The 19,636-nt window shown below is 40.6% G+C and overlaps 1 protein-coding gene across 5 annotated transcripts in view; it reads left to right on the top strand.

Moving 5' to 3' along the window:
• Positions 1-4,029, top strand: part of TGFBR3 (transforming growth factor beta receptor 3) — a 220,378-nt gene extending 216,349 nt beyond the window's left edge. For all 5 annotated transcript variants that reach the window (XM_032247873.1, XM_032247871.1, XM_032247872.1 and 2 more), the window contains one exon: positions 586-4,029. In XM_032247873.1, coding sequence (XP_032103764.1) covers positions 586-704 — 119 coding nt within the window. In that variant the 3' untranslated portion in view covers positions 705-4,029. The remainder of the gene's footprint in view (positions 1-585) is intronic.
• The last annotated feature ends 15,607 nt before the right edge of the window (positions 4,030-19,636 follow it).

Below are 19,636 nucleotides of genomic sequence, written 5' to 3'. Positions count from 1 at the left end.
GTGGTCTTGATCTCCTGACCTTGTGATCCATCTGCCTTGGCCTCCCAAAGTGCTGGGATTATAGGCGTGAGCCACCACGCCGGGCCTTCACTCCTGTTTTTAACAAGTGCATTCAGAACAAGGCTTCCAAACTTCCAAAGTTCTGTTACTGCAATTTAAAGGTCACACCCTCCAAATCCTGTAATATCTTTATGACAGAAGATGGACAGTGCTTCCTGAATACAGGTGCTGGTCAGTTCCCAGCTCACACAGTCCAAGTAAGTGGTGGTGATTTCTTCAAAGGTTGTAGACCCTGAAATCCAGGGACTTTGTCAACAACTGTCAGAGGTCTTAGCCACTATAGCTGCCCGTCACTCAGCTGTCTTCTTTTTTCCCATGCACGATGCTTTAAAAATAAAAGAACAAATAGAAAAACCTTATTTTAGAAGGTATTCCAGCCATCTAGGATCTAGTCTAGTTGCTTCTGCCCCTGGTTGAGAAAAACATCAGTTAAAATGGCAAATGCGGAATAAATTAATCTTTTCAGGAATGCACATACGTAACTTGTGTCTTTCTCTAACCCTGCCTTTTCTTTATTAAATGCAGGGGAGACGGCAAGAAGGCAGCAAGTCCCCACCTCCCCGCCAGCCTCGGAAAACAGCAGTGCTGCTCACAGCATCGGCAGCACGCAGAGCACGCCTTGCTCCAGCAGCAGCACGGCCTAGCCCAGCCCAGCCCAGCCCAACCCAGCTACTGCCAAGGGCGGGACCAGTGGCTGAGCCTCATGTCCACACTTGGATGGCTGGATTTTGTTTTCCTTCTAAAGACAGAGTGAATTTCGGTATAAAGATCACCCATTGTATTCACCCCACACCCAGGGCTAATGTAAACATGACCCTGGACTTCTGTACCACACTAGAATTCATGTGAGAAAGCTAAATGGTGGTCTTCTCCACCAGCCCCTCACAGGCTTGGGGGTTTTCAATGTGAAACACATGCCAGTTTTTAACATGCTGCTTTGTCCAGGTGAGAACATCCGTAATTTGGGGCCCTGAGTTTGACCCAGACTCAAGGATTTGGTAAAGGGATAATAGCCAAATAGTAGAACTAGTGAGGAGATGCGGCCAAATATTCTTTATATCTGAACCAAGATGTAAAACATAAGAAACGCTTTGAGGCTTTCAAAGCGTTCCTCCTAATTTGCACCTTCATCTGGATGCACACTTCTGACTTTGCTGCCATACCCTGTGGGGTCTGATGTGTCCCTTGATGGGTGCTGCCCTCAGGGACTATACCCTGACAAGTGTCAAGGCAACATTCCTTTCTTGTGCCCTGGGCCAAAACCAATGCTGATGACCTTATTAGCTTCCTGTATCTTCTCATACTTGCATATGCCACTGCAAAATGTCTTAATGCAAACTTTGTATTTCTTACAGGCCTACAGAAATTGAAAATGACCAAAATCAGGAACCACAGATATGTGCCCATTCTTAATATTTTGTTCTGAAAAAATAACATATAAATTAAGGTGAAATTCAGTTATAAAGTCAAGGAGGAATTTGCACAATTATATATTTGTATGTGTATGCAAGTACAAGTATATAATACGTCATCTGGCACATTCATTTTCTCAGCTGAAGAAGAGAAAATTCATTCCCCTTTTGAAAATGTCCTTACGCTTTTAGAGTTGCAACTTACTCTTAAGTACATTTGGTAGGGTGATGTTCCACTCAAAACATGTCAACTGAAAAGAAAATCGGCCTTTTTATAAAAACCAAACTCTAGCGAGATGCACAAGCATGCCAGATGCTGTTGCTCTCCAGTTGGTTATCTGAATAGTGTTACCAGTTCTCCCCCAGGACAGTGCTGAGATTGGAAAAGGGCACTCATTTGGATTGCCTTACTTCTCTTGCCTTAAATATATCCCAAAATCAAAAAACGCTTGAGGTGAATTTAATTAAATGGAATAATATGATGCCACTTTGCAGCTAAAATAAGCTCAATGATACCTTTATGTTTAAAAGGAAAATGCCAGAAAGGAATTTTCATGCTAAATTATTTTACTGCTGAAGATAGCTTCGTTGCAAATTATTTTTTTTTCCAGAATCCCCCCAAACAACTTAGAATTCCATAAGTAGAACAAGTTAGATTCTACCCCCAAAATAATTCATAAGCAAATCCCACTGCCCTTAAAATAAGGAAGTTATGCCTGGTTGTCCGAGAATGGAACCTCAGTAGGAAATGCTGATGAAGTTCAAAACCTTGGGGCAGTGTCTACGTTGCAAACAAATAGGTGGAAACTGACCATCATTTTTACCAAATCGTTGAGTAATAATCTGACTAACTTGATAGATGTAGGCATTCAATAAGGAAAATTTTAACCAAAACAGATTAGGGCTGAGATTTCCAGGCTATCTATATTGATATACTGAAAAATTTCCAGATTTCCACACACAAACAAAGACATGAGTTAGAGAATTTTTTTTCCTTTTTTTTTTTTTGAACATAAGGGTATCTGAGTAGAGGACCTAGATTATGCTACCTGTGTTTGAAAATAATGTGCTTTACCTAACCTGCAGCAGAATGTATTGTTTTAGCATATTCTATGTATAAAAAACTTTAAAGATGTCTTCAAAGAAGACTAGAGTCTTTAAGTCACATATAGCTATATTTTACTACAAAATTTGTGTATAAAGATATATTTAAGTGTTTCAGATAAATTTAAGTTACTCCCTATGAAATGTTTAATTTCAGCTACTGTGAATTCTTTTGATCAGTCCTTTGCTTTTTTAAAAAACCCTTTCCATCTTGTTAAAAAGGAAATTAGCTATTAGGAGATATTAAAAGATTGATGTCTTAGAAGGACAAGGTTAAAACCTTCTGTAATATATTTAAATATATATTTTCAAGAGAGACGCTGCATTGCCAATGATTTTATAAATAATTTAAAATTAATTTACAAATTTATAGATGCAAACCAAAAGATTTTTTTTAAAGAGAGAGGAAAAAAATCACCTTTTATTTGTTTGGGTCTCATTGTCAGAAGTATTATTCACATCAAGAAATCCGTGTCGATAAAATCTAATCTCATATTGGAGACTGAATGTCATCAAGTATTTCTGAAATGTTTCTTAAAAATGAACATTTAAAAATAAGGTATTTTCTCCCTAGCTTCTCATTACGGTATTCCTAATTAATTCACATTTTACAGGTTTAATAGAAAGTACAAGCTTTATTTTATAACATGTTTCACAGTTTCTTTAAAAGTATTGTTTATTTCAGCTGAACTCTTCTATCTGCAGTCTTTTGTTATTTCTGCAGGCTACACCCTTAATTTGCAGAGGCTATTTTGTTTCGTTTGATGCTGAAGCTATTGCTGAAATGCCCTAAGCTCCAAGGCCAATTGTCTGTATACTATGCTATGGCTCTTCACCATGTGGTGTTTACCAGCTATTACTCTATATTTTAAAAAGCCAGAGATTTCTTCTGTCTAAATTGTTTCTATAGCATTTTCTAAACAAACAAACAAAAAATGGTATTTACCTTGTCTTGTAATAAGATTATAAATCAATTTTCTGCGTGTGTTCTTAGTGGGTATCGTTGTGAGTGTGTTTGGGTGCGCACACCCGTGCGTCTTTTTGTACTGTAACTACCTCATGGTTTGAATGATGATTGTACTGCTGGTTGTGTTAACAGAGCACATTTTGTTGGGTGAGTCCTATGTGATTTTTTCATGTTTGTTTTATCTGGGGGTTGTTCATGAAACTGACAGATGTTTTTCTAAAACTACTATTATCAGTTTCCAAATACAATACTTCTCTCTTCCAGTTTTTCCTGAATGAGCCTGATTTTGTTGCTGGTTTTCATCATCTATGAGGGTAAAAAGAGTACCCTTAAAATCCCTGTGGCCAGTTTGAACACCCCTATTGTATTCTTTTCTCTGTTCATTGTGTCAGCTATTTTGTGAACATGCTTAGATGTATAGTTTTGATAACCACAGTTTTAAGTCTTTTATCTGTGCATAATAAAAAGATATATATCAATTATTAATATGTGTCTTGTTTGGTCATTAAATTCTACCCGCAAGCTGATGTAACTTTTTTCACTGTGACTTTCTCCTAAATGTATCATCTGTTCCAACTGTGTTGATGAAGAAGAGAGAGGAGAAAGGCTAAGAGGTCCAGAGCAGAGGGAAGGATGGACAGACCAATAGAAGAGTGCAGCAGGAGCTGTCACTCTCCTCAGAAAAACATGGTAGGAGACTTGGAAGTGGGTGTCTCGCCCTGGAATCCATTCCTGGGCCTTCTGTCAATCTCCCAGAATCAAAGAAAGAAAAATAATACATATTTAGGGTCTACTATTTTCATCTTCAAATATCCCAGTGCTGCTTCCAGCGTTCTGTATCTCCATGTGGTACCACTGTCTTCCATTCGCCCAAGCCAGAAACCTGGGAATCTAACTAGAGCCTCTTTGGCTCCCCTCTCCCCAAATCAATAAGTCCAAATGCTATTCTACCTCTAGAATGTCTCTTTCTTCAAACCACTGACTTATTCCTACTCCAACTATTGTACACTACTCAAGAGCCATTATCTCGAGTCACTCCAGCAGTCTCCTAACTAGTATGCCAACTTCCCATCTTGCTCCCTTCAATTCCTTCTCTACCATGCAGCCAAAGTATCCTAAAAAGACTCAGTTTTGAGGCCTTTAAGTAATCTCCCCATTTGCCTTCAGCATGAAGTTCAGATTCCTAAGCATGGTTCCGTGGAGGCTAATCTGCCTGCCTTCCCAGCTACTTCTCCCACCTCTCCAGGGCTCAGTTCTATTTGGCATCCTTACCCCAAATTTGTAATGAAAACAGTTCTCATTCAGTATCAAATATTACATTATAACATTGAATATGCATTTACAAATTGCATTCCCCTTTTGAAATTTTTAGTGGCTTAAATGATTTGGCATCAAGGCCATCAGCCCATCCCTCACATTTTACACAGGTGGGCACCCACAGAGCAGGAACAGTCTACGGTGCCCCCTGTAACCAGCTCCTCTTAGGGTATGTGGGTGGAATTGGCAGGTCAATGACTTGTTTTTGCCATTAAACTCTCCTTGTATCTACTGGAGCAAAAACCTAGGTGATTAATGGCTTCAGAGAGTCTATGAAGTGGCTGGAATTGTATGCAGGATTTTATTGCAGATGTGTCTTGGATGTTGTTTTTGGTGAGAGTCCATAGATTTTTTGTAAGAAAAAATTATCTTTCTTGTTCACACAATATATATGCATAAAATGAATGCAAAGAATACAGACATGTAGCAATGAAAAGGCCTCCATAATCCTCCAACTTGAATATAAGAATACTGATTTAGTATATGTGGCCCCAGATGTTTCCTTAATTCATATCAACATATTCATTAAAATATCAATTCATATTTTAATGTCCATGACATTAAAATAAGATTGGATTATGGCCAGGTGCAGTGGCTCATGCCTGTAATCCCAGCAGTTTGGGAGGCTGAGGTGGGCGGATCATTTGAGATCAGGAGTTCCAGCCAGCCTGGCCAATATAGTGAAACCCTGTCTCCACTAAAAATACACAGATTATGGGCGCGGGGTGGCACACACCTGTAAATCCCAGATACTCAGAAGGCTGAGGCAGGAGAATCTTTGAATCCAGGAGGTGGAGTTTGCAGTGAGCTGAGATTGCACCATTGCACTCCAGTCTGGGAGACAGAGCAAGGCCCTGTTTAAAAAAAAAAAAAAAATGGATTATAACAGTTGTGACTCCTTCCTTTCTCTCTTTTCTTTCTCTCTCTCCCTCTCCCTCTCCCCCCTCCCCCCTTCTTTCTTTCTTTCTTTATTTCCTCTTTTATTTTCTTCTTTTTTCTTTCTTTTCTCTTTTCTTTTTTCTTTACTATCTTCAGGGTCTCATTCTGTCACCCAAGGCTAATTTTTATGTTTTTAGTAGAGATGTGGTTTCACCATGTTGGCCAGGCTGATCTCAAACTCCTGACCTCAAGTGATTCACCCACCTTGGCTTCCCAAAGTGCTGGGATTACAGGCGTCAACGACCATACCCAGCCCGAGACTTGCTTTTTTCATATGACATATCTTTCTCAGGCCTCCCGAGATAAGTGCTAATCATCATTTTCTTAATAGGCTTAGCTTAAATTGCCCAAATAAAAACATGGTTCTTATAGAAAGTGAAATACAAAGATATTTGTTAAACACTACCCTTCCTACACGCTCCAGTCACTCACCTGGAGGGGCTGATGCTAACAGCCTTTTTTCAAACTCAAACATATTGAAACGTATTCATGAATATAGAAGTTTTTCTTTCGTTTACTAAAAATGGGACCACAATATGCATACATACACTGCACTCCAGCCTAGGTGACAGAGCGAGATTGTCTCAAATAAAAACAAAGACAAGAAAAAGAAAATTGGAAGATTAGACTTGAAAAATAATGAAAACATTACATTCAGACATGCAGCTAAAGTAGGTAATTTATGAGAAATTTAAATTGCTCTAAGTTGTAAATTAGAAAAACATTGAAAATGTAAGAGTATCCAATATGGCAAGTTAATTATTACTTTAAAAGACTATTAGAGATAGGCAAAAATTAAGTAAAAGTAAACATGCATTAGAAATGAAAAGAAGACACAACAGATATAGAAGAAATTTTAATGAATAAGGGATCATTATCAACATTTATTTTAATAAATTAGAAACCAGACAATGTATGTGATGTGTCAGGAACAGTCAGAGTTCTGCTGGGTAAACAAAAGCCATGCTGAGCATTTCAACAGAGAGAAATTAACATGAGGACTTGGTTTAGCAGATGTTGAAGGGCTGAAAAGGTGAACAGAGATGTCTGAGGGCCCAGGGCAGGGATTATCTGCCACAAAGTTGAGCATGGCTTGCACAGTCCCAGTGCCAGCACCCCCAGGCAGATAGGGAACAGGGAGACAAACACTTAGTGGAGGGCACTGATGACTTCCTAGATAAAATGTAATTTTGCAAAACTATTTCAAGAAGCAATAAAAACAAAATCTTTAATAAGTCTTTTCTCTAAATTTAAGAAAAGTAAGATCTAAGAGTACAAGAGACTTATGGGAAAAACAAAAAACAAGGAGTAAAACCTAAATTAAAATCTCACAACAAAATAGAATACAAAATTTAAAACAAACAAACAAAAAAAACACTGCTAAACTCAAGTGGTTTTACAGGTAAATTCTACCAGGTACTCAAAGAACAGGAGGAGGGAGGATCCAAGATGGCCGAATAGAAACAGCTCCAGAGTGCAGCTCCCAGCAAGAACAATGCAGAGGGTGGGTGTCCACCACATTTCCAAACAAATTTTCACTGCCCACAGACCAGGAGAGTCCCAAGCAGAAAAGCTCCATGAGTTTTCAGCACAGCGGTTTCAGCTGGTGCCAGGTTGGCCCACAGAAACTCACACAAATCTGGGTGGCCATTTCAACTGGCACCTGGAATGCCTGGGAGACAGAGCTGCCCATTCAACTGAAAGGGAGGGGGCAGAGACAGGGAGCCAGATGATCTGGCTCGGTGGGTACCACCCACACAAAACAAGCAATCTGAAACACTCTGGATTGAGAGTTTTGCAGCAAGCACAGCTGGACGGACCCAGGATGGTCCAACTCAGTGCAGGGAAGGGCGACCACCACTGCCGAAGCAGTTCACACAGCAGCTGGGCAGAGCCTGCGGCAGCTCAGCAATGCCTCTGCTGGCAGACTGTGACTAGACTACTCCATGCAGGGCAGGGCATCTATGGAAAAAGGCAGCAGCATGACAGGATCTTATAAATAAAGCCCACCTTCCTAGGACAGAGCACCTGGGAAAAGAGGCAGTTATGAGTACTGCAGCAGCAGACATAAAAGTACCTGCCCAGCAGCTCTGCACAGAACAGAGCTCCAAGCATAGCACTTGAGCTCCTATAAGGGACAGACTTTCTCAAGCAGGTCCCTGACCCCTGTATACCCAGAGACACCTCATGAAAGAGAGCTCAGGCCAATATCTGGCAGGTACCCTTCTGGGACAAAGATAACAGAAGAAACTGGCAGCAACCCTTACTGTTCTGCAGCCCCCACGGGTGATCCCCAGGCAAGCAGGGTCTGGAGTGGACCTCCAGCAGTCCTGCAGCAGAGGAGACTGACTGTTAGAAGGAAAACTAAGAAACAGAAAGAAATAACTTCATCATCAAAAAGGACATCCACTCAGAGACCCCATCCGAAAGTCACCAACTACAAAGACCACAGGTAGATAAAGCAACAAAGATGGGAAGAAACAAGCACAAAATGGATGAAAACACCCAAAACCAGAACACCTCTCCTCCTCCAAAGGATCACAACTCCTCACCAGCTAGGGATCAAAGATGGACGGAGAATGAATCTGATGAATTGACAGAAACAGTCTTCAGAAGGTGGGTAATAACAAACTTCTCTGAGCTAAAAGAACATGTGCTAACCCAATGTAAAGAAACTAAGAACCTAGAAAAAAGATTAGATGAGATGCTAATTAGAATAAACAGCTTAGAGAAGAATATAAACGACTTGATGGAGCTGAAAAACATAGCACGAGAACTTCACGAAGCATACACAAGTTTCAATAGCCAAATCGACCAAGCAGAAGAAAGGATATCAGAGATTGAAGATCAACTCAATGAAATAAAACAAGAAGGCAAGAAGAGAGAAAAAAGAGTGAAAAGAAATGAACAAAGCCTCCAACAAATATGGGATTATGTGAAAAGACCTAATCTATGTTTGATAGGTATACCTGAAAGTGACGGAGAGAATGAATCAAAGCTGGAAAACACTCTTCAGGATATTATCCAGGAGAACTTCCCCAACCTTGCAAGCCAGGCCACCATTCAAGTCCAGAAAATACAGAGAACACCACAAAGATATTCCTCAAGAAGAGCAACCTCAAGACACATAATCATCAGATTCACCAGGGTTGAAATGAAGGAAAAAATGCTAAGGGCAGCCAGAGACAAAGGTTGGGTTACTCACAAAGGGAAGCCTGTCAGACTCATAGTGGATCTCTCTGCAGAAATCCTACAAGCCAGAAGAGAGTGGGGGCCAATATTCAACATCCTTAAAGAAAGGAACTTTCAACCTAGAATTTCAAATCCAGCCAAACTAAGTTTCATAAGCGAAGGAGAAGGAAAATCTTTTATGAACAAGCAAATGCTGAGAGATTTTGTCACCACCAGGCCTGCCTTACAAGAGCTCCTGAAAGAAGAACTAAACAAGGAAAGGAACAACCAGTACCAGCCACTCCAAAAACGTACCAAATGGTAAAGATCATTGACTCAATAAAAAAAATGCATAAACTAATGGGCAAAACATCCAGCTAGCATCAAAATGGCAGGATCAAATTCACACATGATAATACTAACCTTAGATTGGAACTGGGGAAGATGGCAGAATTGGAACAGCTCTGGAGTGCAGTTCCCAGTGAGAATGCAGAGGGTGAGTGATCACCACATTTCCAAAAGAATTTTTACTGCCCACAGACCAGGAGACTCCCAGGCAGAAAAGTGCCGCAAGTCTCCAACATGGCTATTTCAGCCAGTGCAGTGGGTCTCTGCACAAAAATTCACACAAATCTAGGCACCATTTCAACTGGCACCTGGAACGCCTGGGAGACAGAGTCACCCATTCAAGTGAAAAAGAGAGGGCTGAAACAGGGAGCCAGGTAATCTGGCTCAGCAGGTCCCACCCACACAGAGACCAGCGATCTGAAATGCTCTGGATTGAGAGTTTCACAGCAAGCACAGCTGGATCCGGGATGGTCCAGCTCTGTAGGGGGAAGGGTGTCCGTCATTACCGAGGCAGTCCACCATTACCAAAGCAGTCCACCATTACTGAAGCACTCCATCATTACCAAGGCAGTACACCATTACCAAGGCAGTTCTAACTATACCTCTATAAGCAAAACCTCAAGGAAGTTCACAGAGTAACTGGGCAGAGCCCATGGCAGCTCAGCAACACCTCTGCTGGCAGACTATAACCAGGCTACCTCCTTCCTAGGCAGGACATCTCTGAAAAAAGGCAGCAGCATGTCAGGAACTTATAAATAAAGCCCCACCTTACCAGCACAGAAGACCTGGGGAAAAAAAGGCAATTATGAGCTCTGCTGCATCAGACTTAAATGTACATGCCCAGCAGCTCCAAATGGAACAACGGAGCTGACAGCTCAGCACTTGAGCTCCTATAAAGGACAGACTGTCTCCTCAAGCAGTTCCCCAACCCCTGTATATCCAAAGAGACACCTCATAAAGGAGAGCTCAGGCTGACATCTGGTGGGTATCCTTCTGGGACAAAGATAGCAGAAGAAGAAACTGGCAGCAACCCTTACTGTTCTGCAGCCACTGCAAGTGATCCCCAGGTAAGCAGGGTCTGGAAAGGACCTCTAGCAGTCCTACAGCAGAGGAGACTGACTGTTAGAAGGAAAACTAAGAAAAGGAAAGAAATAACTTCATCATCAACAAAAAAGACGTCCACTCAGAGACCCCATCCGAAAGTCACCAACTACAAAGACCACAGGTAGATAAAGCAACAAAGATGGGAAGAAACCAGTACAAAAAGGGTGAAAACACCCAAAACCAGAATTCCTCTCCTCCTCCAAGGGATCACAACTCCTCACCAGCAAGAGAACAAGGCTGGATGGAGAATGAATCTGATGAATTGACAGAAATAGGCTTCAGAAGGTGGGTAATAACAAACTTCTCTGAGCTAAAAGAACATGTTCTAACACAATGCAAAGAAACTAAGAACTTTGAAAAAGGGTTTGACAAAATGCTAATGAGAATAAACAGCTTAAAGAAGAATATAAATTACATGATGGAGCTGAAAAACACAGCACAAGAACTTCATGAAGCATACACAAGTTTCAATAGCCGAATTGACCAAGCAGAAGAAAGGATATCAGAGATTGAAGATCAACTCAATGAAATAAAACAAGAAGGCAAGAATAGAGAAAAAAGAGTGAAAAGAAATGAACAAAGCCTCCAACAAATATGGGATTATGTGAAAATATCTAATCTACATTTGTTAGGTGTACCTGAATGTGATGGAGATCATGAATCCAAGCTGGAAAACACTCTTCAGGATATTATCCAGGAGAACTTCCCCAACCTTGCAAGCCAGGCTACCATTCAAGTCCAGAAAATACAGAGAACACCACAAAGATATTCCTCAAGAAGAGCAACCCCAAGACACATAATCGTCAGATTCACCAGGGTTGACATGAAGGAAAAAATGCTAAGGGCAGCCAGAGACAAAGGTTGGGTTACTCACAAAGGGAAGCCTGTCAGACTCACAGTGGATCTCTCTGCAGAAACCCTACAAGCCAGAAGAGAGTGGGGGCCAATATTCAACATCCTTAAAGAAAGGAACTTTCAACCTAGAATTTCAAATCCAGCCAAACTAAGCTTCATAAGCGAAAGAGAAGGAAAATCTTTTATGAACAAGCAAATGCTGAGAGATTTTGTCACCACCAGGCCTGCCTTACAAGAGCTCCTGAAAGAAGAACTAAACAAGGAAAGGAACAACCAGTACCAGCCACTCCAAAAACGTACCAAATGGTAAAGAGCTTCTACACAATGAAGAAACTGCATCAACTAATGGGCAAAACATCCAGCTAGCATCAAAATGGCAGGGAACAAATTCACACACAATATTAAGGTAAATGGGCTAAATGCCCCAATCAAAAGACAGAGACTGGCAAATTGGATAAAAAGTCAAAACCTGTCGGTGTGCTGTATCCAGGGAACCCATCTCACATGCAAAGATACGCATAGGCTCAAAATAAAGGGATGGAAGAAGATTTGCCAAGCAAATGGAGAGCAAAAAGAAGCAGGAGTTGCAATCCAAGTCTCTGATAAAATGGACTTTAAACCAATAAAGATCAAAAGAGACAAAGAAGGGAATCACATAAGTGTAAAAGGATCAAGTCATCAAGAAGATCTAATGATCCTAAATATATACACACCCAATAAGGGAGCACCCAGATACACAAAGCAAGTTCTCAACAACTGACAAAGAGACTTAGACTCCCACAGAATAATAGTGGGAGACTTTAACACTCCACTGTCAATATAAGACAGATCAACGAGACAGAAAATTAACAAGGATATTAAGGACTTGAACTCAGATCTGGAACAAGCAAACCTAATAGACATTTACAAAACTCTCCACCCCAAATCCACAGAATATACATTCTTCTCAGCACCACATCGTACATACTTTAAAGTTGGCCACATAATTGGCAGTAAATCACTCCTCAGCAAATGCAAAAGAATGGAAATCATAACAGTCTCTCAGATCACAGGGCAATCAAATTAGAACTCAGGATTAAGAAACTAATTCAGAACCACACAGCTTCATGGAAACTGAACAACTGGCTCTTGAATGTTGACTGGATAAACAATGAAATGAAGGCATAAATAAAGATGTTCTTCAAAACTAATGAGAACAAAGACAAGACATACCAGAATATCTGGGACACATTTAAAGCAGTGTCAAGAGGTAAATTTATAGCAATAAATGCCCACAGGAGAAGCAAGGAAAAATCTAAAATCAATTCCCTATCATCAAAATTGAAAGAGCTAGAGGAGCAAGGTCAAAAAAACTCAAAAACTGGCAGAAGACAAGAAATAACTAAGATCAGAGCAGAAATGAAGGAGATAGAGACACAAAAAAAACCTTCAAAAAATTAATAAACCCAGGAGCTGGTTTTTGAAAAGATCAACAAAATAGACAGACCACTAGCCAGGTTAATAAAAAAGAAAAGAGAGAAAAATCAAATAGATGCGATAAAAAACAAAGGGGATATCACCACAGATTCCACAGAAATGCAAACTACAATCAGAGATTACTACAAACAACTCCATGCCCATAAACCGGTAAACCTGAAAGAAATGGATAAATTCCTGGACAATTGCACCCTCCCATGCCTAAACAAGGAAGAAGTCGAAACCCTGAATAGACCAATAACAAGGGCCAAAGTTGAGGCAGCAATTAATAGCCTACCAACCAAAAAAAGCCCAGGTCCACATGGGTTCACAGCCAAATTCTACCAGACATACAAAGAGGAGCTGATACCACTCCTTCTGAAACTATTCCAAACAATCCAAAAAGAGAGAATCCTTCCCAAATCATTTTATGAGACCAGCATCATCCTGATACCAAAACCCAGCAGAGACTCAACAAAAAAAGAAAACTTCAGGCCAATATCCATGATGAACATAGTTGCAAAAATCTTCAATAAAATACTGGCAAACCAATTGCAACAGCACATCAAAAAAGCTTATCCATCACAATCAGGTAGGCTTCATCCTGGGGATGCAAGGCTGGTTCAACATACACAAGTCTATAAATGTAATTCACCACATAAACAGAACCAAAGGCAAAAACCACATGATTATCTCAATAGATGCAGAGAAGGCCTTCGACAAAATTCAACAGCCTATTATGCTAAAAACTCTCAATAAACTAGGTATCAAAGGAACCTATCTCAAAACCATAAAAGCTATTTATGGCAAACCTACAGCCAATATCATACTGAATGGGCAAAAACTGGAAGCATTCCCTTTGAAATCTGGCACTAGACAAGGATGCCCTCTCTCACCACTCCTATTCAATATAGTATTGAATGTTCTAGCCAGAGCAACAGGCAAGAAAAAGAAATAAAGCGTATTTGATTAGGAAAGAAGGAAGTCAAATTGTCTCTATTTGTAGATGACATGATTTAATATTTAAAAGACCCCATCATCTCAGCCCAAAATCTCCTTAAACTGATAAGCAACTTCAGCAAATTATCAGGATACAAAATCAATGTGCAGAAATCACAAGCATTCCTATACACCAATAACAGACTTAAAATGAGCCAAATCAAGAATGAACTGCCATTTACAATTGCTACAAGGAAAATAAAATATGTAAGAATACAACTAACAAAGGATGTAAAGGACCTCTTCAAGGAGAACTACAAACCACTGCTCAAGAAAATAGAGAGGAAACAGAGAAGCATTCCATGCTCATGGTTAGGAAAAATCAATATCGTGAAAATGACCATACCGGCCAAAGTAATTTATAGATTCAATGCTATTCCCATCTAGTTACCTATGACCCTCTTCACAGAACTGGAAAAAAATCATCTTAAACTTCATATGGAACCAAAAGAGAGCCCACATAGCCAAGTCAATTCTAAGCAAAAAGAACAAAGCTGGAGGCATCACGCTACCTGACTTCGATCTATACTACAAGGCTACAGTAATCAAAACAGCATGGTACTGGTACCAAAACAGAGATATAGACCAATGGAACAGAACAGAGACCTTGGAGTCAATGCCACACATCTACAATCATCTGATCTTTGACAAACATGACAAAAACAAGCAATGGGGAAAGGATTCCCTGTTTAATAAATGGTGTTGGGAAAACTGGCTAGCAATGTGCAGAAAGCAGAAACTGGACCCCTTCCTGACACCTTACACTAAAATTAACTCCAGATGGATTAAAGACTTAAACATAAGACCTAACACCATAAAAACCCTACAAGAAAACCTAGGCAAAACCATTCAGGACATGGGGATAGGCAAGAACTTCATGATAAGACACCAAAAGCATTGGCAACAAAAGCCAAAATCGACAAATGGGATCTAATTAAACTCCAGAGCTTCTGTACAACAAAAGAAACCATCATTAAAATGAACTGGTAACCAACAGAATGGGAAAAAATTTTTGCAACCTACCCATGTGACAAAGGGCTAATATCCAGAATCTACAAAGAACTAAAACAGAGTCACAAGAAAAAAACAAACAAACCCATCCAAATGTGGGAGAAGGATATGGACAGACACTTTTCAAAAGAAGACATATATGAGGCCAACAAACATATGAAAAAATGCTTATCATCACTGATTATTAGAGAAATGCAAATCAAAAGCACATTGAGATACCACCTCATGTCAGAACGGCAATCGTTAAAAAAATCTGGAGACAACAGATGCTGGAGAGTATGTGGAGAAATAGGAACACTTTTACACTGTTAGTGGGAATGTAAACTAGTTCAACCATTGTGGAAGACAGTGTGGCGCTTCCTCAAGGACCTAGACATAGAAATTCCATTTGACCCAGCAATCCCATTACTGGGATACAAATCATTCTATTATAAAGACACATGCACACGTATGTTCATAGGGGCACTGTTTACAACAGCAAAGACCTGGAACAACCCAAATGCTCATTGCCGATAGACTGGACAAGGAAAATGTGGCACATATACACCATGGAATACTATGCAGCCATAAAAAATGATGAGTTCATGTCCTTTGTAGGGACATGGATGAATCTGGAAACCATCATTCTCAGCAAACTGACACAAGAACAGAAAATCAAACACTGCATGTTCTCACTCATAGGTGGGTGTTTAACAATGAGAACACATGGACATAGGGAGGGGAGCATCACACACTGGGGTCTGTTATTGGGGGGCCAAGGAAGGGACAGCAGCAAGGTGGGGAGGTCAGGGGGAGGGATAACATGGGGAGAAGAGAGAGAAGATCCAAGATGGCTGATTAGACACAACTCCATTGCACAACATGCAGCAAGAGAGACGCAGAAATCCAGAGATCTCCTAGCTCCAACTGAGGTACCAGGTGCATTTCAATGGGTCTGGTCCGATGGTGAGCAAAGCCCACTCAGGGCAGACCAAGGCAGGGAGGGTTGCTACTTCACCCAGAAAGTGCATCTGACCTGCCAGTCAGAGACTCCCCCTCTAGCACTCCGGTCCAGATACATCGCTTCCCAAAAGCATCAGCAATACACAGAACAGGGGATACTTGCCACTCAAGTGCCGGGAATTACAAGCATGGAGTTGAATAAGAGCCTGTGGACTGAGCTATCACCCCACCCAGAGAGAGAGGGAGCTGTAAGTGGGAGCAGCTGGGCGGGGCCCCTACCCCATGACCAGAGAGATAGGAAGCTGAAAGGGGGAGATGGCCGGGTGCGACTGGGCAGGTCCCTACCCTCCCCCACAAAACCCAGAGGGCTGAAGCTCTGACTCTAGTGGCTTGTGCAGCCAGTGCCACAGTCTGAGATGAACCCTGAATGATCCAGCCCAGTGGAGGAAGGCACAACCCACCACTAGAGGGGTGGGACTGGGCTACATGTTTTAACAAAAAACACAGGAAGCCTACGTAGCAACAGGACTGGACGGCATTCTTGACAACCCAGCAGCGCCTACAGGTCAGCGGGAGAGGCGGGCCTAATCTCCCAATATAAACAAAAAAGACACAGGAAGCTTCCCTAGTAACCAGAAGGAGTCCCTAGAAACCCAGTAGCCCCTCCACAGGCAGAAAAGCGACCTCATCAAGCGCTCCCTGATACCACAGCCAGGTAAATCCACAAAGATGGGAAAAAAACAGTGCAAAAAAGATGAAACCATCAAAGATCAGAACACCTCTCCTCCTTCAAGGGATCACAACTCAACACAGGATCACAACTTGACCGAGGAGTGTGACGAATTGGCAGAAACAGGCTTCAGAAGGTGGATAATAACAAACTTTTCAGAGCTAAAGGAACACGTTCTAACTCAATGCAAAGAAACCAAAAACCTTGAAAAAAGGTTAGACGAAATGCTAACTAGAATAACCAGCTTAGAGAATAACATAAACGACTTGATAGAGTTGAAAAACACGGGAAGAGAACTACGTGAAGCAAACACAAGTTTTAATAGCCGAATCAATCAAGCAGAAGAAAGGATATCAGAGATTGAAGATCAACTCAATGAAATGAAAAGGCAAGACAAGAGAAAAAAGTGTGAAAATAAATGAAAAAGCCTCCAAGAAATATGGGATTATGTGAAAAGACCTAATCTACAATCTACACTTGATTGGTGTACCTGAATAAGATAGGAAGAATGAATCCAAGCTGGAAAACATGCTCCAGGATATTATCCAGGGGAACTTCCCCAACCTTGCAAGGCAGTCCAAATTTCAAATTCAAGAAATACAAAGAACTCCACAAAGATATTCCTCAAGAAGAGCAACCCCAAGGCACATAATTGTCAGATTCACCAGGGTCGAAATGAAGGAAAAAATGCTAAGGGCAGCCAGAGAGAAAGGTCAGGTCACCCACAGAGGGAAGTCAAGCAGACTCACAGCGAATCTCTTGACAGAAACCCTACAAGCCAGAAGTGTGTGGGGGTCAATATTCAACATCCTTAAAGAAAAGAACTTTCAACCAAGAATCTCATATCCAGCCAAACTAAGCTTTGTAAGTGAAGGATAAATAAAATCCATTACAGACAAGCAATTACTGAGAGATTTTGTCACCACCATACCTGCCCTACAAGAGCTCCTGAAAGAAACACTAAGCACGGAAAGGAACAAGTACCAGTCACTGCAAAAGCAAACCAGTTGGCAAAGACCAAAAATGCAATGAAGAAAATGAGTCAACTAATGGGAAAGAAAACCAGCCAGTAACAAAATGGCAGGATCAAATTCACACATAACAATATTAACATTGAATGTAAATGGCCTAAACACCCCTATCAAAAGACACAGACTGGCAAACTGGATAAAAAGTCAGAACCCATCAGTGTGCTGTATTCAGGAAACCCATCTCACATACAAAGACACATAGACTCAAAATAAAGGGATGGAAGAAGATTTACCAAGCAAATGGAGAACAAAAAAAAGCAGGGATTGCAATCCTAGTCTCTGATAAAATGGACTTCAAACCAACAAAGATCAAAAGAGATAAAGAAGGACACTACATAATAGTAAAAGGATCAATTCAACAGGAAGAGCTAACTATCCTATATATATATGCCCCCCAACACAGGAGCACCCAGATACATAAAGCAAGTTCTTAACGACCTAAAATGAGATTTACACTCTCATATAATAATAGTGGGAAACTTCAACACTCCACTGTTAATATTAGACAGATCAACAAGACAGAAAATTCACAAGGATATCCCGGACTTGAATACAGAGCTGGACAAAACAGACCTAATAGACATATACAGAATGCTCCACCCCAAATCCACAGAATATACATTTTTCTCAGCACCACATTGCACTTACTCTAAAATTGACCACATCATTGGAAGCAAATCACTCCTCAACAAATGCAAAAGAACAGAAATCATAACAAACAGTCTATCAGACAGCACAATCAGACTAGAACTCAGGATCAAGAAACACACTCAAACCCACACAACCACTTGGAAACTGAACAACTTGCTTCTGAGTGTCAACTGGATAAACAATGAAATGAAGGCAGAAATAAAGATGTTCTTTGAAACCAACCAGAATGAAGACACAACTTACCAGAATCTCTGGGACACCTTTAAAGCAGTGTCAAGAGGGAAATTTATAGCAATAAATGCCCACCAAAGAAGTGAGGAAATATCCAAAATCAACACCCTATCATCAAAATTGAAAGAGCTAGAGGAGCAAGGTCAAAAACTCAAAAGCTAGCAGAAGACAAGAAATAACTAAGATCAGAACAGAACTGAAGGAGACAGAGACACAAAAAACCCTTCAAAAAAATCAATAAATCCAGGAGCTGGTTTTTTGAAAAGATCAACAAAATAGACAGACTGCTAGCCAGATTAATAAAAAAAAAAAAAAAAAGGGAGAAGAACCAAACAGATGCAATAAAAAAATGATAAAGGGGATATCACCACTGATCCCACAGAAATACAAACTACCATCAGAGATTACTACAAACAGCTCTACTCACATAAACCAGTAAACCAGGAAGAAATGGATAAATACCTAGACACTTGTACTCTACCAAGACTAAGTCAGGAGGAAGTTGAAACCCTGAACAGACCATTAACAAGGGCTGAAGTAGAGGCAGAAATCAATGGCCTACCAACCAAAAAAAGTCCAGGTCCAGACAGGTTCACAGCTGACTTCTACCAAACATACAAAGGGGAGCTGGTTCCATTCCTTCTGAAACTGTATCAAACAATACAAAAGGACGGAATCCTCCCTAAATCATTTTATGAGACCAGCATCATCCTGATACCAAAACCAGGCACAGACTCAACTAAAAAAGAAAACTTCAGGCCAATATCCATGATGAACATTGATGCAAAAATATCCAATAAAATACTGGCAAACAGATTGCAACAGCACATCAAGAAGCTTATCCATCACAACCAAGTAGGCTTCATCCCAGGGATGCAAGGCTGGTTCAACATACACAAATCCATAAATGTAATCCATCACATAAACAGAACCAAAGACAAAAACCACGATTATCTCAATAGACGCAGAGAAGGCCTTCAATAAAATTCAAAAGCCCTTCATGCTCAAAACTCTCAATAAACTAGGTATAGATGGAACGTATCATAAAATGATAAAAGCTATATATGACAAACCTAGAGCCAATATCATACTGAATGGGCAAAAGCTGGAAGAATTCCCTTTGAAATGAGGTACTAGACAAGATGCCCTCTCTCACCACTCCTATTCAACATAGTATTGGAAGTTCTAGCCAGCGCAATCAGGCAAGAAGAAGAAATAAAGTGTATTCAGTTAGGAAAGGAGGAAGTCAAACTGTCTCTATTTGCAGATAACATGATTGCATATCTAGAAAACCCCATCGTCTCAGCCC

This window comes from Sapajus apella, unplaced genomic scaffold (genome assembly GCF_009761245.1).
Source record: "Sapajus apella isolate SASKATOON/1434 unplaced genomic scaffold, GSC_monkey_1.0 scaffold64, whole genome shotgun sequence".
Lineage (NCBI taxonomy): Eukaryota > Metazoa > Chordata > Mammalia > Primates > Cebidae > Sapajus > Sapajus apella.
The sequence above is the reverse complement of the archived record's forward strand: the minus strand, read 5'-3'. Positions and strand labels throughout refer to the sequence as shown.